This window comes from Equus caballus, chromosome 1 (genome assembly GCF_041296265.1).
Source record: "Equus caballus isolate H_3958 breed thoroughbred chromosome 1, TB-T2T, whole genome shotgun sequence".
Classification (NCBI taxonomy): domain Eukaryota; kingdom Metazoa; phylum Chordata; class Mammalia; order Perissodactyla; family Equidae; genus Equus; species Equus caballus.
In genome coordinates, this window is record NC_091684.1 from 157,338,959 (window position 1) to 157,361,870 (window position 22,912).

General features: G+C 55.1%; 2 protein-coding genes across 11 annotated transcripts in view; one reads left to right on the top strand and one right to left on the bottom strand.

Moving 5' to 3' along the window:
- Positions 1-1,655: 1,655 nt before the first annotated feature.
- Positions 1,656-22,271, top strand: SHF (Src homology 2 domain containing F). Of its 10 annotated transcripts, none has more exons than XM_014733936.3 (7): positions 1,656-1,842; positions 11,969-12,110; positions 14,380-14,586; positions 16,137-16,277; positions 17,562-17,733; positions 17,876-17,995; positions 21,484-22,271. In XM_014733936.3, exons 1-7 carry the CDS (start codon positions 1,798-1,800, stop codon positions 21,668-21,670), a joined length of 1,014 nt encoding a protein of 337 aa, XP_014589422.1. In that variant the 5' UTR covers positions 1,656-1,797; the 3' UTR covers positions 21,671-22,271. The 10 variants fall into 10 exon arrangements, with proteins under 10 accessions (XP_014589422.1, XP_070093445.1, XP_070093478.1 ...); XM_005603349.4 differs by lacking the exon at positions 1,656-1,842 and adding an exon at positions 2,366-2,881; XM_070237359.1 differs by lacking the exon at positions 1,656-1,842 and adding an exon at positions 5,393-9,957.
- The window catches only part of DUOX1 (dual oxidase 1), a 36,321-nt gene continuing 32,409 nt past the window's right edge, over positions 19,001-22,912 (bottom strand). Inside the window, exon 35 of the mRNA XM_023618365.2 lies at positions 19,001-21,005. The gene's annotated coding sequence lies outside the window, so the exon portion shown is untranslated. The remainder of the gene's footprint in view (positions 21,006-22,912) is intronic.

A 22,912-nucleotide genomic window follows, 5' to 3' on the forward strand; every position in this document is an offset into this window, starting at 1 on the left:
TATACCACAATTATAGCTATATAAAATAGGAACAAGAGAAAGTATCTTTATTCATTTCAACATTTGTTAAACTCCTGCCATGTGTCAGGCTCTGCACTAAGTGATAGGAACATCCTGTTCCCCTTCAGAATCCTAATTCTACGGTGTAATGCTTAACATGCTTAACATGCAAGGCTTTGGATCTGACAAACTCCACCCAAGTCTCAGAGGAGCCTTGCTGTGATGGCCTCACCTCTGTACCCTTGGTTCCTAGTGAGCTGCCTGGCCCATGAGATGCTCAACAATGCCTGTTTCTGGGAGCCCACGCTTTGGTGGTGGAGGAAAGTGCAGATAATTACAGATAATTTAAAAGAAGAGTAAGTACAAGGTGTTATAACTCTTAAATTATAATTTAAACTCTACCTTTATGCTATTTTCTCCTCTCCTCATCTAACTTTATTTCCTACTCTTCTCCACTATGAATCCTCCATTTTTTTATGCCATGTTGGGTCTCACCTCAGTGCCTTTGCTCAGTTCATGCTGACCTCCTAGCTTGGAATGACCTTACACTTCTTTTCTTCATCTGTCCAAATCCTACCCAGCTCAGGTCTGCCTCCTCCATGAAGCCTGCCCTCTTTTGTGCAGACTTCGCTGATTCCACTCCTCTGATCTGTCAGCAGCTTAACTTTGTACTACTTAAGCACATGTGACTTCATTTGACACCTACCATTGCAAGCATTTAACAGATTTCACAGTCTGTTCATATCCATCATCTATTTCCACTAATCCTCACACAACCATCATCATGCCCTTTGCAGATATAAGGAAAATGAGAGTCAGTGGCATTGAGTACCTTGCCCTGAGATCTGACTAAAGCCCACAACTGTTGGACTCCTGAGTCAGACACCTGCTGATTGAAGATTTGCTGCAATATGGATGCACTGGCCCATTCTTCTGGTATTTATTATCTCTATGTTTAGCTTTGCATTGTTAGTCAATTTTTTAAGCTGCATATTTTTACAATGTGCACATGTTGTTTTCTCTATTATACTTCATGAAACCAGGCACAATTTCAGATATTTCAGTATGTCCTACAGCCCTTCTCAAAAAAATCCCCAGGAGATTCGTGTTCACATTAAAGTTTGAGAAGCCGTGTCCTATAACACCAGCTAGAATATGCACAAAGCAGAAACTCAACAACTATTTTGAGACCTGTGGCCCTGAGAATCCCAGGGGATTCTCAGTTTTGCCATCATATCCTTCTCTACTCCCCCAACTTTGAGCCCCTTTACCTTTAGGGCCTCCCGTGGCTCTTTGCTCCCTCACAAGGCAGATATGAACCTAAGGATGAGGGAGACAGTGAGGCAGTGCCCCGGGGATGACGTGAGGCGAAGCTGCTACCTTCCCAGCAGAGCCAAAAGCAAATGTTGGCATCGGCTACATTTCTGGGAAGAAATTGGCTTTATTTCTAAGACAGAAATGCCTATCGCTTGAGCATTCTAGCCTCGGGAGGGTAAGGGGTTTGTGATAGACAACACTGGAACTGTTTCTAGACTTGATTTATTGACTTGTCTGTTTCTATTCTGTCACTAATCTGATTGACAATGAAACCCGGGATGTGACTTGGAATTTCTGCGTGCGTGCGCGCTGCCGTCAGGTGGGTGGGCCTGTTCGGAGCAGGTGCGTCCGTAGGTGGGAGGTGTTTGTGCAAGGGCTGTTTGTATGTGAGGAGGGCGTGAGTGGAAACGACACAGGAGATATGGGTGCCTCTACGGAGTTGATTGTGATGTGAAATGTGTCTTCCTGGATGGGGAAGCAATGTGGGTTCGAGTATGTGCGGTGCGAGCGTTTGGATGGGAGGAGGTAGGTGGGGCTCCCAGCGTAATACCCGGGAGGGGGTGGTTACAGACACGCCTTTCGGAACAGCCCCTTCTTTCGCCCTCCCTAGCTTTTTATCCCAGGAAATCATCTCCCATTTGGGAGGCCTTGGAATAGGGGAGAGGAGGGGCGGAAAGCGCCCGAGAGCCGGGAAGTCGGGAGTCTCAGGGCTCCGCTCTCAGCGTCGCACGCGAGCTAGGAGCTGGGGAGGGGGACCAGATGCGGACAGGTGCACCCCCACAGGGGCACGCGTGACGACACGTGGAAGATTCATCCCCCGTCGAGGAATCGCATCCCCTGCCCTGGGGCTGCCCGCTTCACTTGCGAGTCCACACGGCCTGGAAGCCCGCGCCCACTCTTCTCGGCTGGGGCTGGGGGAGGTGGGCCGGGTTAGGGAGCGGAACCCCGCCCCTCCCTTGTTACTGACGAGCTCCGCCCCCTCCCGCCCGGCGGAGCCCCGCCCCCCGCCCCCGCCCCCGCCCCCCGCCCGGGCGCAGCTCTGGGCTCGCTCAATCCGGCTGGCCCCATGTTACTGAGCGGAGCTCCTCCGGCGGGCTCCGGCCCCGGGCCGCGGGCGCAGGGGAGCGCGGGGGGCGGCCCAGGGGGATCGCGCCGGGGTACCGGGGGTGCGGGAGCCGGCCCAGGAGGGGGCAGCAGTGGCGGAGTGGCCAAGTGGCTCCGGGAGCACCTGGGCTTCCGCGGGGGGGGCGGCGGCGGAGGTGGGGGCAAGCCGGCACCCCCTGAGCCAGACTACCGCCACCCTGCACCCTCCCCGGCCGCGCCCCCTGCGCCACCCCCGGACATCCTAGCTGCCTACCGGTTGCAGAGGGAGCGCGACTTCGAAGACCCCTACTCCGGGGGGTCGTCCGGCTCCGTTGCCCTAGCTACCCCTGCTGTCCCCGGTCCCACGCCGCCCCCACGCCACGGCTCGCCCCCCCACCGCCTTATTCGGGTCGAGACCCCTGGCCCCCCAGCGCCCCCTCCTGAGGAGCGGATCTCTGGACCTCCGGCTAGCAGCGACAGGGTGAGTGCAGTGCCGGGCGGGGGTGGCCAGGAGGAGAGATGGTCGGAGGTCTGGGGCTTTCAAGAGGGACAAAGGTGGCCTGGCCGGTGCCAGGCGCCTCGGTGTCACGGTTCCTGGCGCCGCGATCTTAGTCCCTGACCCCAGGGCTCGGAGCTTTCATTCACCTTTGTTCAGATTCTCCACCGACTAATCTGGGACGTGCGCCCCAAACTCTGCCTCTATCTCCTATAATCTCCCAGGACTGGTGACCCTCCCCCTCCCGGGCCCTGCTCTGCTCCCCTCATCGCAGCCTCCACCCCCGCCCCACAACCCCAGCCTAATCAGCGAGCCTTTTTCTAACGGGATTTGAGTCCCCTCCCTCCCCTAGTTTATGGCCTTTCTGCCCTCTTTAGAGCAGCAGCTCACTGCCTTTTGATCTCTGACCCCTACCCCCCAGGGCAGAGCCAGCACAAAGCTTCACTCCTCCTCCTCAGGGACCCCAAGCATCCTTGCAGGTGCTGAAGCCCTAGGAAGGAGGTGAAAGCTGGAGTTTCTCCCTATGGACACAGCAAGAGCTGGCCTTTGCCTTACCCAGTGGGACTGGAGCCTGGTGGACTGTTGTTCTCAGGAAGCCAGACAGGCAGTATGCAGTTCTTCACCAAGGATGCTGACCGGTGAGGTCCAGGCAGGCCCACTCCTGCACTCCTTTCCTTGTCCTCCCAGGTATGGGGACAGTCAGTGCTCAGAACCTGTTGCCCAGATGAGGCTAAACAGCTGAGCCCACACCTCCTCTCCCCTTGTCCCCCACCCCCACCCGGGCCCATTCTGAGGGAGACTAGAGCCTTTCGTGCATCTGCAGGCTTGGGGTAAAGAGGAGAGCTGGGAAGTCACTGGGTCTGAAAACGTTCACTGTGCCTGAGAGGCCCCTGATGGGAAGCCACCCCCTGCTCAACCCCAGTTGGGCCTTATCCCTCCCTGACAGCCGAAAACCAGCCCCAGGTCCCTCTAGCCCTAAATTCTATGACTGTGTAGGCCGCCGTGGCTTTGTTGTCCCTCTCCACTCACGCCTGGGAGCTCAGCTCTGGGGCTTACTCCCCTCTCCTCAGTAGAGAACGCAGTTTTATGTAATTGGAGAGCAAAGTTGCTGTCCGAATCTGTTGGCTTCAAGGTTGAGGCTTTCAGCCGAGAAAGCACTGTAGCACCATTCTGCCCGATTTCCTGGGTAAGAGAAATGTGTCAGGGTCAGAGCAGAAGCCTCAGGAATGTGAATTATTTTTCCTCTAGTTCCTGCCATGGGGCATGGCTGCCCATGCTAGGCCTGGATCTTTAGCCTGCAGAAGGAGTCTATGCTTTCTTCTTATGTCCTTGGGCTCCTCTCCTTCCTAATTGTCCCCTGCTTTTGGGTGATGTGATGGTGCTGGTGGCAGTGAGGCAGAGGGAGTGTTAGGCCTTGTTCTTACTATCGACCAGTCTCTTCCTCTCTGACCACTACCTGTTGGCATGTGAGCCTGAGCTGTCCCTGGCCCTCCTCTCTGCAGTGTCTTGGAATGGCATAACAGGTTGCCTGCCAAGCCGTAGGCTCCTCCAGGACAAGGACCATGTCCTCCTCGTGTCTGTGTCTCCCAAGTACCTGACACAAGGCTTGACATAAAGAGGGGTGCATAAATACCTCCTGAATGGTGACTGTCCATTGCCGGGGTGACCTGAGGGTCAGAGACTCCCCTAAGTACAGCTCCCCTGTACATTTCCCCACAGAGACCCCCAGGGAAGCAGCTGCACCCACACAACCATGCTAATACCCACACTTCTTCTCACCAAGGGCATCCGTGCATCACCCTGGGTTGGCTCTGTGATCTGCGGGCTATTCAGACCTTGGGGGCCCAGAGGTGTCTGACTCCTTTGTCAGCTACAGGGACAGTAATGAAATCCAGCAGGCTCTCCCAGGAACCATACAATCTATGGTTTCTTTAGTGAGTGTGATGAGAAAGACCCAGGATGCCATTCGAGCTGGCCCAGGGGCAGGGATGCTGTCTCTGTGGGCCCTGACCTGGGGCCTCCCACCTTTCAGAGAGAGCAGCTCCACCCCTTTAGGAGCAGAGTTTGGGGGATCCCAGAGTCTTCCCTTAGGAAGAGCCCAGACTAGGTATCTGAGCCCCTTACCCTAAACCCAACTGTTGGCGCATACCTGCAGAGCTCACACAGAATTGCCCTGGACAGTGAGCCTGCCCAGCCCCTGCCCCAGCCCTGAGGCCTTGCTGAGCCAGTGTTTCTGTTCTGTGTGACTGCTTTCTCCCTATTCCCTGTTCTCCCTCCTCCCAGACCTGAAGGTCCTCTTGGCTTGTTGCTTTTGGGTCACTTCCTGAGGTGAGATGGGAACTGAGGACCAGAACGTGCCTCAGGCTGGCCCATTTCTCTCCTGGAGTACAGTGGCTGGTGTTGGGTGGATCAGAATCCCCTGAGGAGCTGGCTCATGAGGTTTGATGAAATGGATGGGAATGATTCTGTGATGAGCCAGAGAGATTGTGGGGAAATGAGCCCAGTGAATGTGGGGGCAGGAGAGAACGGGGACTCAGACAGGACCCTGAGAGGTCCAGCGGGGTCAGGACCATTAGCCTTCTCCCCAGGCAGGGCTCTGGCTGCTGGCCCACCCTGAGACCCACTGCTGCAGTTGGCAGGGGTGCAAGCGTGGCCATCTGGGCAGGCCTGGGAGGGCAGGTGCAGGAGCAGCAGGAGCTGCGCCCTGCACTGGGCAGACAGGGCCTTGCCATCTGGCCGTAGGAAGAGCTCCCTCATGCTGGGCCCTGTCCGGCTGCCAGCCCACACACTGGCAGAGGGGCTGGCGAGCTGGGCCTTCCCTTGCTTTGCTCCCTTTCCTCAGATCTTCAACGGGAAAAAACTGGTCTAATTAGGAAAGAGGGGTGGGTATAGGAAGGGGGCCCTGATTGGATGAAGCTTTGAGCTGCCTGTGACCATCTGGACAGTGTGTCCTTTGCCTCCATCATGCCAAGATAGGCGTGTGTATGTGTGTGTGTGAGAGAGGGAGAGAGACACAGAGAAAGATTGAGCGGTGACGTGAACAATAAAACAGTCAGGCACCCTGTGTGAATAGAGACTAGGGCTCTTGTTTCTAGCTCGTGGAGGGGCTTCTAGGCTTCATGAACCTCCAGAAATTGTGTGCAGATATTTGGCTGCTTGAGCATTTTTCTGGAAACAGGCTCACAGCTCTCAGATTCTCATAGGGGTTCACAGGGCCCAAAATAGTAAGAACTTTTAAAAATAGATATACCTCATAGATGGTATCCACAAGGACTTGGATCCTCCAAGCCCAAATTTGGAAACAAGTGGACAGACAGGTAGGAGGAGGGGTCAAGAAGGCAGGTGGGGGCCCTCCTGGAGCCAGTGTTCATTGAGCGTGTATCAGTAAGTGACACTGGCCTAGGCACCAAAAGGGACTCACCACCTGGAAGACCTAGTCCTTGCTTTTTTTTTGAGTTTGTTTGCTTATTTGCTGTAATTTTCCTTCTTAGAACCTCCATGGAGTCTGGAGGTCTAATCTGTTTATCTCACACGTGCCCTCTGCTGGAGGTTGAGGGAGGGGAAGAGAGGGGTCCAGGTCAAGGAACCTTTGTGGACTGGTTAGACCTCTTAACATTTGTGGCCTTGAGCTTGCGCTCTGTGCTGCCATCGGTGCGGCCGTTGGTGGTTGGAAGAGAGCTGAGGCCTGCAGCTGCCCTGCCATGGGATTATGTGGCAGGCCCTTCCACTCTACCCAGTGCCGCCTCCTCCTACCGCAGCACTCACTCCCTCTGGAAGACATCAGCAGCTTGTTGGCTTGGCCAGTGACTCAGTGACACCTCAGCCCTGGCGCTCCACCCATTGTTGTCCACCCTGTGGACCGTGGATGGGAGCAGCTGGCTGGGGCCTGGGGCTTGGAGGGGTCCCTGCTGCCTATTGCAGCTGCCCTCACCACAGAACCAGTGTGATATTACGTGAGAGCAGAGGGGCGCCCAGTCCCTGCATGCAGTGAGCCTGGGGCCCAGCCGTGGGGCTTCACAGCCCCTCAAGGAGCTTCACTCTTTTGGAGCTTGTTTTGTGTCTATCGCTGTGAGCTCCTGGAGGACCTAGGAATTTGGTCTTTTCGTCTTTACTAATCTAATCTAATTTACTGAGCACATACCTTGTGCCTGGTACCATTTTGAAGCAGCTAATCTGTATTAGATCCATTGATCCTTCCAACAACCGTATGAGGAAAATTCTGTTATTATCTCTGGGTTATATATAAGGAGACTGACGCATAGGAAGGTTGAGTCACATTTTCATGGTTTCACAGCTAGTAAGTCGGAGAGCCAAGGTCACAGCCAAGCAGCCTCACTCCAGACTGGCTGTCAACACCAGGCCGTGGGACCCTCCCACCTACCCAGAGGAGCATGCAGAGAGGAGGTGTTCACTAAGCATTTGTTAAAGAACATGGGAGGGGCCGGCCCCGTGGCCAAGTGGTTAAGTTTGCGCACTCCCCTTCTGCGGCCCAAGGTTTCGCTGGTTCGGATCTTGGGCGCGGACAGGGCACTGCTCGTCAGGCCAGGTTGAGGCAGCGTCCCACGTGCCACAACTGGAAGGACCTGCAACTAACATATATAACTATGTACCGGGGGGATTTGGGGAGATAAAGCGGGGGAAAAAAAAGAACATGGGGAGGGACACTCTTAGAGAAGGAATGAGGAGCGCATTCTATGCTGCATTCACCATTTCCTGAAGGCTGAAGTTCAGCACTTGCCACCCAATCCCGAGGTGGCCATAGACACACCTTACAAGGGTCTTAAAAGGATTGGTGGCATGGATTGCATGTCTGTGATGTGTGAATGTTTTACAAGCATGGCATTGCTTTGTAATTAGAAAAGGAAAATAACAAATTTCTTTCATGTGAAGGAGTTTCCCTGGCAGATAAAATTGGGAAGGGCATTCCAGTAAGTGGGAACAGAAGGTGCAAAAAGTTCCATCTCAGGGAAGGCAAATAGCATACCATTTCCCAAACTGACAGACTTTCAGCAGAAAAGGGATTTGAAGGTTAAATACTTTGGAGAAATGCTGAATTAAACAAAATTAGACTGCTCTCTTTGCTACAGGACTTCTAAGAGCCTTTAACATGCTAAAGTGTATTTTAAATCAAAAGTAGAGGAGAGAAGATGCTGCATTTCCCAATTTTTCTGGAAAATCTATGGCAAGGCACCAAGAGTCAGGAGACCTGGGCCCCAGTCTTGTCTCTGCTGCTGACAGGCTGTGTACCCTGGGTGAGCACCTCAACTCTGAGGTTCCAATGCCTGACTAGAAGAGATTATTATCAGAGCTAACAGTTATTGAGCACTGACTCCTTGCCAGCCTCTGGGCTAAGGACTTTTACGTCCATTGTCCTCTTCGCAGCCCTATGAGGTAGGTGTTAATATCATCTCCATTCTATAGATAAAAAACCAGAGGTTTTCAGACATTAAGTGTAAACTAAAGAAATGGAGAAAAGGGCAGTGGTAGACTTTGGGGACCTTGCAGAGCCAAAATCCTGTGACATGTGCCCCCCTTTGCTCCCCCTGGACTTGCAAGCCCCGTGGGTAGGGTCAAGAACTCATAGCAGAGCCCAGCAGCAGAGTGGAAGGTGAACCAGATGCGGGCCTGCCAGCCGCCTCAGGAAAGGCTTGGGCAGGCGGAGAGTCAGAACAGGACAGCTGCTCTGGGAGGGGCACTGCCCAACTGGAGCCGGCACCAGAGCAGGTCCTGGAGGCACCCTGCTGGATGGCGGGAGGGGGGACATCTGGTTGACCGGAGGTGTCGGGGCAAGGAGGCCCTCCAAGCAGCAGCTGCTTACCTACTAGTCTAGAAATACTTCAGCATTTCAGCAGTGTTCTGACTCTACCAGAGGGTTTGCCTAAATATCAGCCCTGGTTTTAGGTGCCTTTCCTGCCAGCTTCTCCCTTCTGCCCTTGAACTGGAGGCTTTGATCCCTATTCAAATGTCGATTCTCCTGACAGCCTGCTCCTACAGTGGCCACTGGTCAGTCAGAGTTAGGATGAATGGGGATCTGAGAGTCTGAGTCCTTTCAGAAGATGGAATTAGGGGAGAAGGAGGCCTTTTGAGCATCCAGTAGATGTTCGTTGAGCGCCTGCTCTATGCCAGGCCCTGAGATGGATGCGGTATACATCAGTGAGCACATCAGAGTCTGGTGAAGGGCCCACACACAAAATACATCCGGTAGGGCAAAGGTGTCAGAAGCCTACAGGGGCAGCTTTCCCCACTGGGCAGTTTGGCCTCCTCACATGACCTAGAAGCCACTGGGAAAGCAGGCCTGGCCTCTGACGGGGTCCTCTGTGCCTAGGGCAGGTGTCCATGCTGCCAGCCTTCCCAGCAGACATCTGCTTCTGCTCCCCACTCCCAGCCCCGTGGGTGGCTCCCCTCAGTGCCCCAGCCCAGGGTGGGGGGCCAGGGCTTCCTGGAACAGGGTGTGGAGCCAGGAATGGAACAGAGGAGCCATTGAGCTGCCCACAGAGCTGCCACCTGGGTGCCCACAGGCACCGCGGGCTGGCACTGGGAGGCCCATGCCAGCCTGGGAGAGGTCGTGGCTCTAGGCACTGGCCCAGGACTCTAGTGAGAAGGGTGCTGCATGCAGCTTTGACCAGGCATGGTCAGGGAAGTGCTGGGGGGCTCCCTGGGGTTGGGGGGTGGCCAGGGCTTGGGCCAGGCACTTCTGCCACTGAGCAGTTTCTGGGGCCTAAATCCCTCGATATGACCCCCTACCCCACCCAGATTCATGCTTCCTCCCTCTTCTGAATTAACAAGGAAAAGTGCTTCCTTTGTCCATTCTTCCGGTTTTATGTGAACTAATTTAACAAATATTTACTGAGCACTTTCAGGCACTGGGAATTTAGCAGTAAACATGGTTCCTGCTCTCAGGAAGCTTACAGTCTGCGGGAAGATAGATAATAAAACAAGTATTTACTACATAAAGTGATGACAGCCCAGCACAAAGGCACCCAACCAGACCCAGGGAGAGAATGGAAAGGCTTTCTGAAGAAAGAAAATAATCTGATCCAGGCAGAGGGAAAGCCTTTGAGGTGAGAAAGAGAGCGTAGAACTTTCAAGTAACAAAGTGATTCAAGGTGGGTAGAGAGAAACCAAAGAGGAAAGTGGAATTTTAAATCCCTTTCACTTTGGACTTTTTCTTATAGGCACTGGAAAGCCATTGCAAGGTTTAAGGATAGCCTGTCTGTTGATTAAGTTACTGTCTAGTAGCTGCCACATATGAGTGTGAGGCTGGATGCCCACTGGGCTGGGTACCCAATGGGCTGGCTCCAGAGCCCCCTTGGTCAAGTGGGTGGGCCTGTGGGTGCCACTTGGCCTGGGAGGAGGCAGCTTGCTGTGGGAGTGGATTTCTTTTCTCTGCTTCCTGGAGGAAGGTGGACTAGGGGTAGAGGGCTCCAAGGGGACATAGGTAGTGATCTAGTAGAAACCTTTTTCTGGTGCCTGCCGTGAGTGGGTGTTTATTGGAGCCAGAGAGACAAAAATGGCAAAGAGCTCAAGGCTAATGGATGATCTGATGGTGGGGCTGGGATGATCTGAGACGTGGTCTTTTCAGAAGCAGACAGACATTCAAGGTAGGTAAAGGAGCTGGGTGGCTTGCCTGGAACAAGGTGGGAGCTGAAGAACTGAAGGATGAGGTGGTAGGAGCCATTGGGACATGCTTCAGAGACCCCTAGAGGGGCTTGCAGGGGTCCAAGGAACATGCAGAAGGGGTCTCTGGGGTGAGAAAGTTCCTTTCTCCATCGCTGCCTTGCTAAGGGTCCCAGATCCTCTAGCCCAGGACAGGTTTGTCACCCCCAGAGCCTCCCTGCCCAGCTGCCTCCCACAGTCCTGATCTGGTCCAGTACCAAAGCCTAGACTGAGAATGGGGCAGAAGCAGGAGCAGCCCCTCCCCACACCACAGGCCCTGGGGCCACCTCTTGTCAACATCTGTCAACCCAGTATGCAATGCTCCCCTGGAGGTGCTGGCAGCCCTGGGTGGGCTGGGCCCTGTCTCTGCCTCAGCTGGTCCCTGCCCCACCCCCCCAGGAGCCTGTGCCCAGCTTAGAGAAAGGCTCTATTGTCCTCAGCTGCGCCCTGCCCTGAGCACCCTGAGTTCCTCTGCTGGGTGTGCAGTTTGCAGTCTGCTCTGCTTTGACTGGGAACAGGGACAGAGGGGTGGCCATGAGCCACCTTTGTGGGAGAAAGGGCAGCGTGGGATGTGGAGGGCCAAGGCGAGGCCTTTCCAGTTCCTGCCCTTCAGGAGCCCAGGGGAGTTCAGCAGAGCCCAAATCCTGGCTTTCCTCAGGGCTGTCCTAAGGTGGTCTGTTTCCCAGGATGGCCAAGATGCCCACTCGTGGCAGGTTGGCAGCATGATTTTGCACAAAGGGCACAGGTTGCAATCCTGGTTCCTCCACTTCTGCTGAATGGTCTTGGGCATGTTGTTCCCTACCTGCCCTCAGCCTCCACCTCCTTAAAATGGGGATAATAATAACCACATGATGTTGTGATGGCTGTTGAGAGGATAAACCGGCAGAACCGTGGCATAAAGTGAGTACTCAGTCTTTCCATCCTCGGTGGTCAGCAAATATTTATTTGTTCAGCATCTGTGAACACACTGGTAGGCAGGAACCAAGCTAATTTCCAAGTTGCCTACTGTTCCCTGCTTGCTCTTTGAACTCTTCCAACACCTCTGTAATCAGTTCTCAGAATAAATTGCCTCTGTTGAACCACCTGGTGTAGGCTCTTGTCCTGCCTGCACCCTGGCTGGGGCAGGCATTATGGCCCAGAGCCTCATCCTGGCCATTTAGCCTAGGAAATGGCCCAGAGACTCAAAATTAACAGAAAAGAAAGATTTACCCCTCTGTTGGCAGCCTAGTAGGGGACACCTGCAAAGGAAGAGCCGAGTTTGTCCCCATCTAAGCTTAGAGCCTACCCTTGGGTACCTGGGGCTCCAGTCTAAGGCAGCCTGCCCAGGACTCTTGCTCCCATGGGCAGGGCATCTGGGGAAAAGCAGAGCTGTCTTTCAGATGTCTGAAGCCTGCTCTCCTCACTCTCTTCCCATAGTTGGCAATCCTAGAAGACTATGCGGACCCGTTCGATGTTCAGGAGACTGGTGAAGGCCCAGCAGGAGCTTCAGGAGCCCCAGAGAAGGTCCCCGAAAATGATGGTTACATGGAGCCCTATGAGGCACAAAAGATGATGGCCGGTGAGTGATGGATTTGGGGGTGAGGGGTTTGAGGGGTTGATCCCTGAGGCCTGGGTATCTGCAGAACAGGCTGTGAGACTCACAAGTCTAAGAACTGATTCTTTGGTCCCTAGAAAATATGAGGAAGGCCTTTGCTGGGTCCTTGGGGAGGGTGGCCACTGCCTTCGAGATAGTCATTTTGGAGAAGGAGCTGTAACTTGTGGTGAGTAAGATCCAAGGCAGTAGAGAAGGCCACACAACCAAAGGTCAGACAGATAGAAGCATTTGAGATAGTCAGGAAGGGCAAGATAGTGGTATGGGCTGAGGGTCATTGATGACCAAAAGAGAATCACTAGCTTTAGGGAAGATGGTGAGTTTGAAATAATTGATGTCAAAATGAAACATCTTTATGGTTACTGGAAACACATGACTAGAAATGCAGATGCAGTACACATGAGATTGGGCAAGTAGTTCAAGGAGTGAGGGCAGGGAGAAATGAATAAGACCTAGTCCTGGGAACAGAGGTCAAGAAAGGATCCAGGGAGAGAGACCAAACAGGGTGATCAGAGAGGAGGATGGGGTGAGTCAGTCTAAGGCAAGGCCCCAAGGCAGGATGAGAGGAAGTTTCGTTCAGAGACAAATAAGCTTAGTGCTGGGCATACAGGGGAGCCAAGATGAGAGAGGCCAAGAGGGGCAGTGAAGGGCCTTGAAGGCTGGAATGAGGCATTTGGACTTGCTCCAAAAGGAGGAGGGGAGCCATTATGGATTCTTGAGCAAGAAAGGAACAGGATGAACATGGCTTTTCAAGAGGATTGCTGAGGCTTTGGTGTACAGAACAGACTAGAAGAACTGAGCATCAGAAAGATGAGTTAGCAGGCTATTGTGGAAACTGTTGAGGCTTTAAGGAACCAATAATTAACACCTCTTTCTTCCCCTCCTGAGCTTAGAAATAATTGAGAGATAAGATTAAGGAAACAGATGGAGATAACAATGTCAACTTTTATTACTGATAAAGTTGATTGGAGAACATTACTTAATTATGTCACCATAATAGGCTTCTTAATATTTTGCCACAGAATTAAACTTGCCCACTCAGGCTTGGGCAACACAGGACAGCTGTAGGCCCCTGCATGGGGGCAGGATGAGAAAGAACCAGAATGTTCTCTCTCTGCAAGAAGGCAGATCTGAGAAAGAGAGCGAGCATCCACTGGCTGATCAGATAAGCTGCTCTCCCTCCTTGGGAGAGTTGGGGGGGGTGGGGTGCAGAGAGTGGTCAGGAGTGTTAGTCTATGGAGTCCATGAAATGGAGGTTCACCCTAGCAGTAATCTAGACGTGGGGAGATGAGGGTGAGAGTCATCAGGTATTGGCAATGAACAGATAGGATTCAGAGAATGACGGAGGCCAGGACCAAGGAGAGCAGTATAGTGGACAGAAATGGAGAAAGTGAGAGGATGGCTACTGTATTCAGATCAGAGTGGGGTGGACCCCTAGGAGGTCCACAAGTGCCCTGGAATTGTACGTGAAAAGTTGCACATTTTTCTGGGGAATGGCTCCGTAGCTTTTATCAGATTTTCTCTGGAGTCAATGATCCTAAAAAGAGAATCACAGAACAGACTAGAAGAACTTTTAGGGGAAGTGGTGAGTTTGAAACATCAAGGTGAAACATCTTTATGGCAATTGGAAACGTATAGATGCAAAGGGTGTCATGAGCCTGGGCAAGTAGTTCAAGGAGTGAGGGCAGGGAAGAATGAGTAAGACTTGGCCCTGGGGAATAGAGACCAAGAGAAGATGTGGGGAAAGACACCAAATGGGGCGATCAGAGAGGAGTACAGTCCCTGAAAATGACTTGTCAAAGGGGAAAGTTTCAAGGAGAGGGGGTGGTCGGCAGAATCTGAGCAACAAAGAAGGATTTTCTGATTGTGAAATGATATCACTTGGGACACAAGAAAATAAATGGAGCTGGGTATCAAGGAGGAGATGGACTAGGAGAGCCCCCTGCCTCAGTTTCCCAAATATGTGAGCCTCTACTCTGCAGCCCTCGCAGGATCTTTCTTCTGTCTTTTACTCTGGTGCCTCTCTGCCCCTGCTTCTTTTGGGTGCCATGCTTTTGGAACTCCAGAGGTGTTTTGAGGGTGAGGGACCCCAGGTGTGTGGCCACTGGGCTCCCCCCAGAGCCGACAGCATCTCCCCTGAGGGAGGCTTGGCTCGTTGCTAGGGAGCACTGCCGGAGGAGCTGAGCCAGGCAGCCAGCACTGCTCTCACACTCCCCCTCCTGCATTGCTCTGGCAGAGATCCGGGGCTCCAAGGAGCCAGCAGCTCAGCCCCTGCCTCTGTACGACACACCCTATGAGCCAGAGGAGGAGGGGGCCACCCCGGAGGGTGAGGGGGCCCCCTGGCCCCGGGAGTCCCGCCTGCCCGAGGATGACGAGAGGCCCCCTGAGGAGTATGACCAGCCCTGGGAGTGGAAGAAGGAGAGGATTTCCAAAGCCTTCGCAGGTGAGTCCTGGGTGTAAAGGGCAGGTCTGCTGGGCCTCTGAGCAGCAGGCTCAGGGGAGTGGAAGGAGTGGACCCCAGGGGCCAGGGAGGCCCAGGAGCTGGGCTCAAGGGAAGCAGAGTTGAGTCTGCACCATGGAGAGTGGTGAGTTGGGTGGTGTGGACGCAGCACTGTGTGCGGATCAGGGAATGGGCATGGGAGAAGGATGAAGGCATCTCCCTGCATCACCACCTCTATGAGGCCATGAGGATTGGGCCTTTTGGGAGGCTGGGTACATTTAAAAATAAAGACATTCCAAACAAAATGATAAAACTTGTGGCATATGTTAAATACTTACACGTAACAAAAGGGGGCATTTAACACTCCCGACAATGAAAATAACTGTGTGTGTAACCTTTAGAGACACCAGCCCTGAATTAAAGGGCTGTGTCTCCCAGTGTTGTGCTGTGCCAGACCAGACGTGCCTAGCCCCAGGGGGATTTCTGAGGCGCAGGAACCAGTAGGGAGAGGGAGGCTGTGAGGTCTCCTTTGCTGAATGAGGATCAGGTTTCTCCTGTACCAAACACCCCAATGTCCATCCCAGGCCTGGGATGGAGGGGTATGTGTTGGTGGTCTGAGTGGGTGGCACAAGAGCCTGGAATACGGAGATGGCTTTAGCTCCTGGATCCTGGATTCAGTGAGAATATAAAGGACTTAAATGCCATTAGACGTCATTCTCGCTTCCATGTGCCTCTCACCCCTCCGTGGGCAAGGGGCTCACCCTGGAGCTGGACTCAGCTCTCTGCTCTGTCCTCCCCACTCTGGCAGCCAGACTGGGAAACCACAGGTTTCTAATTTGCTTCCTGTAAAGCGTGCACCATTGAGGATGGGCCGTTTATCTCCAGAAGTCTCCTTGGAGAATCAATACTGTTTGGCTTGCTTAATGGGAAAATCTATGCTCGTCATTAGGAAACCTCGTTAGCAGTCCTGCAGCTGCCAGTGGCATCACTCTTCTAATTGTCAAGGCTCAGGATTAGGGTGTGAGGGCTAAATTTCAATAAAACATCTGCCCCACATCTGAGTAGTCCTGACAGCCTGAAGCCGGGCTGGCTCAGTCTCACAGGGAAAAGGAGGAAGGGAGGCAAGGCTAGGGGTGCCAGGAGGCTGTGGGAACCTGGGTGTGGTGCCAGGAGGTGTGGGCAGCTCCTTGTCCCTCTTTTCCTCCTTTCCTGGTCCCTTTGGGTCCTGGAGGCTTGGGAGAGGTCAAATGAAGGGGACCTGCAGGGCTGGCAGAGCAAGACCTGTGTGCCTGAGCTGTTTCCTGCTGTTTGCCACCTGAGCCTCCACCCTTTGACCAGGCCAGCCTGGTGTGGTCAGTATGGCTCCACTCAGCCCTCTGAGGGTCCTGTTCCTCCCTCAGAAGCCACCCCTGCCTCTGCTCTGACCCTCCTCCTTTCTAGGCTGTCCTGTGTCCTGGCTCTGGGTTTTGGTGTCTCAACCTCTGCCTCTCTCTGTCTCTGTCTCTGTTTCTGTCCCTGTCTGTCTCTCTTCTCCCTGCTGCTTCTGGCTCCAGTTGACATTAAGGTCATCAAAGACCTACCTTGGCCTCCGCCTGTGGGACAGCTGGACAGCAGCCCCTCCCTGCCCGACGGGGACAGGGACATCTCCGGTCCAGCCTCACCCCTCCCCGAGCCCAGCCTGGAGGATGGCAGCGGTGGGTCCTGTGGGGGCTTCTGGCCAGGGTGACGTGTCCTTTCACCCCTCAGGCCCTGTGGGCTTGGCTTGGAGGAGCTGAGAGGTGGGGTGTGCTTTGGAGAATCCAGGAAGGAGCCCTCTCATCCTGGAGGAAGAGCGAAGGGGCAGAGCACACGTTCCTCCCTCCCCCAAAGGTGTGGGGAAGGTGTCTCCTCAGGGAGGCCCCTTCCAAATACGACCGTCCCCACCATGCCACAAAAATCCACTACTTTAAATTCACTCATTTGGGTAGAGCTTCGCCTGACCAGATCCCTCATCAATGCAAATAACTCCTGAGGTGGGGCGATGCCAGCACAGGAAGTGTCCAACTCCTTAGAGTACAGGAAAGGATCCGATCCTTGCATCTGGTGACTGAAAGATAACAAGGGCTTGAAAGTGCTACAAGGAGGAAAAAAGAGCCCAAACGGGGAGAAAGAAGGCACGGAACACTTCCTCTATGTTCAGTTTTACCCAGAATGGGCAGCCACGGGTGTGTGCGTGGGTCTGTGAATGTGTACACAGGTGTGAGCCCCTGCTTGTACATCTGTGCCTGAGTGTGAGTGGGTGTTTTGTACATACAGGATGAAGGAGGGTGTCTGTCACCTGTGCCCCTGTGGCCCCCGGCTTCAGCCCTGCCTTGTGCAGGCTCAGCGGTCAGGCCTGCCCTGGTTTTGGAGGGCAGAGCTGCCTCGACTGGGCTCCTGTGGGTGGGGGAGGGGACCCTGTGGGCAGCGACCTTGGGGTGGGGGAGGGGCGGGCCGGCTGGTGGCTTTGGGCAGGATTAGCCTGTCAGGATGGCACCAAGGAGAATCGGATAATTGTTCTCAGATCGATAAGTCATTTCTACAGAATGGCTTGGCAGGGTGATTTGGAGAACGGTAATGAACTCTGAGGAGGAGAAAGAAACAATATTATCAGCACTGAAGCCACCCTGAGGGGGATGGAATAGAGGAAGGCAGTCAGTGGCTCCAGAGGGAGAAGCTTAAGTGGTTTCTCACGTTGCTCCTCTCCCCTCTCCTCCCACAGTGTGGGGACTGGGAGGCCTTGTGTGGCACAGCAGAGCTAAACCCTACCCCGACCCCCACCTGGACTGGGGGATGGATCCAGGATTCTGTCCCCAGAGCCAGTCAGGCCCATAGCATGCCCCGCCTTTCCAGAACATTCTTCGACCCCTTCCCGTAGGAAATGGGGGTGGGGCACTGGCTATTCTACAGGGCTCTACCACTAGGGTCCTCAGAGTCTATGACTGGTATGTTCCCCACAGCCCAGTTTGAAGGATCTGAGAAGAGCTGCCTGTCACCTGGCCGGGAGGAGAAGGGGCGGCTACCTCCCCGACTCTCTACAGGGAACCCCAAGTCAGCCAAGCCCCTAAGCATGGAGCCCAGCAGCCCCCTGGGGGAGTGGACAGACCCAGCACTGCCTCTGGAAAACCAGGTGTGAGTGTCTGTGTCCAGCTGGGGACTCTCCCCTCCCTTCCCCTCCTGGCACTGGCTTGCCTGCAGGGGACATCCAGAATGGGTGGGCCTGGATGGCAAGGGACCCAGCAGAGATGCCCCCCTTCCTCTCTCTCATCCTCAGCTGGTACCACGGGGCCATCAGTCGAACAGATGCCGAGAACCTGCTCCGGCTGTGCAAAGAGGCCAGCTACCTGGTGCGCAACAGTGAGACCAGCAAAAATGACTTCTCCTTGTCCCTCAAGTGAGTGGGGGCGGCCCAGCTGCTGGCTTTAGGCAGGATGAGAATATCAGGATGGCACCAAGGGGAACTGGTGGGAGGACAACCAGCAGGACAGGAGGAGACTCCAATATTACCCCCAAGTCCAGCCAAGCTGGGGAGAATCCCAACCCCCGTGAACATTTGCCGACTGGGTCAGGCCTGGGGATCAGGAGAGGTCTGAGGCTCAGTGCCTGCTCTCCGGGAGCTCAGTCTATTGGAAGAAACAGTCGAGCTACAGCATCCAGCTCAGAAGGATTCTGTCACTCACTAGCTATGTGGCCTGGGGCCCCCATAACCTCTCTGGGCCTCAGTTTCCTTACTTACAAAATGGGGGAGTAATGATATCTACCTTATAGGGAAGGACTAAATGAAATAATGTATGGGAAGCACCTAGTATGGTGCTAAGTGCTCAATAAATTATCACCATCCTTATTATTAAAGAAAGTCTGAGATGTTCTAGAAGCACAGGCAAGGAGATGGGAACTTTGCCCGAGGGAGTCTACAGGGTAAGATGGACGCTGGGTCCTGGGAGGAGGGTGGAGCAGTGGACACAAAGCTATTCTTGTTCATCCTGAAGAAGCGGGCAGGAGGTCTGGGTGCTAGTGGCTGACAACTGAGCTTAAAGGGTCATGGAAGAGGAAGGGGAGGCAGGGCCCTCGCCTCCCATCAGCAGTCCTCCCCGGGAGCAGATATCCATAGTGCAGCATCAGCCTTGCTCACTCTCCTGGCAGGATGGCCAGTCCTCTCCTTGGCGCCCGGGAGTTCTGTCTGCACCCCGGGTAGCAGCCTGTCAGAGTGGTATGTCCATTCACATCCCCCCATCACTCCTGGGGCAGCTGTACCACTTCCTACCACATTTTCTGGGGCATTACAGTGCAGGTATACCCCTACTTCAAATCCAATATATGGACATTTGGGACTAAACAGGTACATATGAGGCTAATTATTCAACTTCACTGAAAGTTAATAGGAAAACGCCAGACTCTAGTCAGATGAACGGAGTTTTATTCTTGGGTTTAATCAAACTAGCTATGTGGCCCTAGGCAAATCACTTAACCTCCCTGGGCCTCAGTTTCTCCCTTTGCAGCATGTGTTGATGGATGCCTCTTCTGCCAGCTCTCTGGGAGTCTGAGAATTATCATAAAATCAAAGGAGCATTTAGGAAGAATTCATTTGTCAAAAATTTGATTTCTGTAACTTCAGGAATGTATGTTGCTTTAAAAATTCTAGTTAAGATTCTTAGAGCATCTACAATGTGACAAGCAGCATACATACCATCTCCAAACGAGCTACTATCCTGCAAGATCAATCTCTTTTTTTATAGACAGAAAATAGATTCAAAGAGATACATGACTTGCTTAAGCCTACCAGCTAATAAAGAGCCAAAAGCAGGATTTGAACCCAGCTCAGTCTGACTCCGAGAATCACACTGTTCTATTGCGTAGTTCCACCCTTCTTCAAGCCTGCTGTGGTGTAAGGCAAAGGCAGACGTCAGGGGTCTGGCTCCCTCAGCAGAGGAGGGCTCCTGGGCCCTGCCTTAGCCTGGGGAGTCGAATCAGGAGGCAGGCCTGGACTCTGCTCCAGCCCAGGCTGATCCAGCCCCGCCAGCGTCTGTCTGCCAGGGCCTCATTTGCATATAAATGGCTTCTCTGAAATACAATTATGGTTTCTCTTCTTTCTGTAAAGGAAGGACTTTCACTGGTAATTAAACAGCTTCCTCCAAAAGCCATGCCAGCCCTGGCCCTGCAGCCCAGAGAGTCCCCCCCGGCTCCCTGAGGGTCAAGCAAGGGCTCTGCTGTGTCCTAATGGACCCTTGGGACTTTGTCCCAGGAGGTGGGTGATCTAGACAGAGGCTGAGCTCTCAGCTTCCAGCTCAGTTCTCTGGCCACTTGTTGCCCTTCTTGGCCAGATCTGTCCCTCAGGGAGAAAGTATAATGCACAGTTTTCAGGAGAGGTGATTCCCTCAAGTAGCCTGTGGGGAGGGGGCTGTCCCTAAAGTGTGAGAGGGCCGGCAAGGCAGGCCCATGCCGCCACCCATAGCCTTGGGCCTGCGCCTTGGCTTAGGGTAGACAGGGGAGGGTGACCACTCACTGCTTCCCCTCTCTACTGCCCTCAGGGGCTGTCCGTTTTCCCCAGGTCCTTGGCTCCTTTCCCCGGGGCCTGTATGGTCACTGTCAGCCTCAGCGGTTATCTCAGACCTGCAGATGAAGGATGGCTCCACACCCTGACACACACACCCAGTCCTGGGGCCCCAGCAGGCTTTGGGGCACCATACGCTGGGGGGGAGGGGAGGGGACAGATTTAAGGGCCTGCTTTTTCCTCCCATCCCTTTCCTCTCTTCAGTCACCCCACTCTCTGCTTTCTCACTTGTGGGCCTAGGGAAATGGGTCCAGTCAGAGCCCTCTTTGTGGCAAGGGCGAGGCAAGTGAGGAGGTTGGCCAGCCTCACCTCTCAAGGGTGGGGGCCTCCGCATCGTGACCTACTTCCCACACCAGCTTCTGAGCCCTGTCCTTGACCAGCAGAGACAAACACCAGGCTTCAGGGCTCCCTGAAGCATGGCTTCCTCCTTGCCTGTGGGTGAGTTTCAGACCTGGGCTTGGCAGACGAGGCCTATAGTAGTTGGACAAATGTTCTTGCTGGAGCCCCCCCTCAGTGCTCTCCCTCTAAGCCTGAGGACGCCCAGCCATCTGGGAGCTGGCCAGAGCTCTGAGCAGTGGAGTCCTCGCCTTGTGGGCAGGGCCAGGCAGTAATGCTGATTTCCCGGATTGTGGCAGGGAGATGGGAGAGGCAGTGGAGCGAGTCCTCTTGGAGGGAGGGAATGGAACTGCAGCCTCACCAATGATGTCATCCCAGGCTGAAGGGCTGGATAGATGTGCTGGGGGCTTGGCCCAAGGCCCAGTTAGCGGGAGGGTGAAGGGATGTCCCCAGGATGAGGGAGCTGAGCATCCCCAGATTTGGGGGGGGACTTCCAGAGCAGCTCTTTCCCCAGTCTCTGCAAAAGAAAGCCCCAACCAAGATTCACTTGGTTGTCACATCTGTCCACCCACTGTCCTGCCAAGGGTGTCTGTGTCTCCACATGAGTCACCATAGGTGTCCTCCCCCATAGCTCAGGGAGTGGGAGGGTAAACCGGCCCTGGCCACATAGGCTGGAAGGCAGGGGTGCCTGGATCCCAGGGTTTGGGGTGGGGGTGGGGGCTGCTGGTCACTCCGGTCTCCACCTGCACACACCCTGTATACTCACTGCACACGCATTCTTGGCACACCCGTTCCTCTTACCACAAAGCCAATGCCGACTGCTACCTACTCATAAAATCCCGTCCGCCCGCTCCCTGCTTTCTGGACTGACGTCCACCTTCCGTAGTTGCCTCCACTCTCAGCTGGCTTGGAACAACCACATTTGCTGTGGGGTAGGGAGGGGAGGGGCTCTGGAGAAGGCCACCACTCACCAGGGTCTCCTCTCCTCTTCCCAGGAGCAGTCAGGGCTTCATGCACATGAAGCTGTCCCGGACCAAGGAACACAAGTACGTGCTGGGCCAGAACAGCCCGCCCTTCAGCAGCGTCCCTGAAATCGTGCACCACTACGCCAGCCGCAAACTGCCCATTAAGGGGGCCGAGCACATGTCCCTGCTCTACCCCGTGGCCATCCGGACTCTGTAGATGTGAGGCCCGGGCACTGTGACAGATCAGGACCCAGCCCTATGCCCGTCCCCAGCCTGAGGACTGTGGCCCTTCCCGGGGACATGATCTCCCAAACGTTTTGTCCCCTCTCCCTGGGATGACTGGAGTTGGAGATTCCTTAATTTATTCTAAAAGGGAAGGGCTCCTGGCACCTTGGAGTAAGAGGTTGTCTGGAGCTGCGGATAGAGGAATCCCTGGGGAGAAAGAGCCCCTGGAGGAAGGGGCATCAGAACCGCTGGTCTCCTGAGGAGTTTAAGCTCGGCAGCTGCAGCCCCTTTCCGCCCCTAGGGCAGAGGTGGCGACCCCCTTCCCATCACCCTCTCCCCCCGGGTCAGTGCAGGGTGGAGCCGGACGCGGGCCCGCGGGGCTCCCTGAGCATCTCGGCACCTACCCCCGCATCCCCGCGGCGGGCTCCGCCCAGAGTTCGGTGCGGTGCTTGGGGAAGGCAGACCCCTGGGACAGAGACGGCACTGGGGTTGGGGAGAGGAGGGGGAGGTCCGAGCCGGAGGGAACTTGTGCAGGCCCGGGGCCGCCCCGGCTCCCGGCCAGAGGCAATAAATAAACCCCCTCCTGCCAGGCACAGCCGCGTCCGCGCCTCCAGCACCGCCCCCGGCCTGCCAGGGGAGGGAGCGGCGAAGCGAGCACAGATTCTGTTTATAAGTCAGCTCGGGAGCAGGCACAGGCCGGCTGCGAAAAGCACTTTCGAAGCATCAAGTTCCTTCCTTTGACGAGATGTCACAACATCCCCCGCCGCCCCCGCCCTGGCTGGGAGACCCGGAGCCGGTCGGCCGCGCGCGCCCCCTCCCCGCGGCGCAGAGGAGCGCGGCGCCCCAGAGCGTCTCGGATTTCCTGCCAGCAGCCATGTGTCGGGGAGGAGGGGGCCGCGGAGAGACAAAGAGGCAGCACGCCAGGCAGGGGAGCGGGGCGGCCCTGCCACGCGGAAGCCGCGCGCCGACCGCGTTTCCCTTCTAGAGGAAGGGGGCCTGCCGCGCCTCCCTCCGTCCCTGGCGGATGCGTCCGGCCCCGGAGCCCTGCAGCCTACCGCCCCGGCCCGCACCTCCCTCCCGGCGGCAGCTTCCGGCTCGCGGCCGAACCTGGCGGGGCCGTCCGCGCGCGCCCCCTGCGGGCCGGGCATCTAAGCGCTGGCCCAGGCGCGGGGCCACACCCGCCCGCTGCCCTGGCGGCGCCCCTGCCCGCGCCCACAGCTGGAACCAGCCGAGG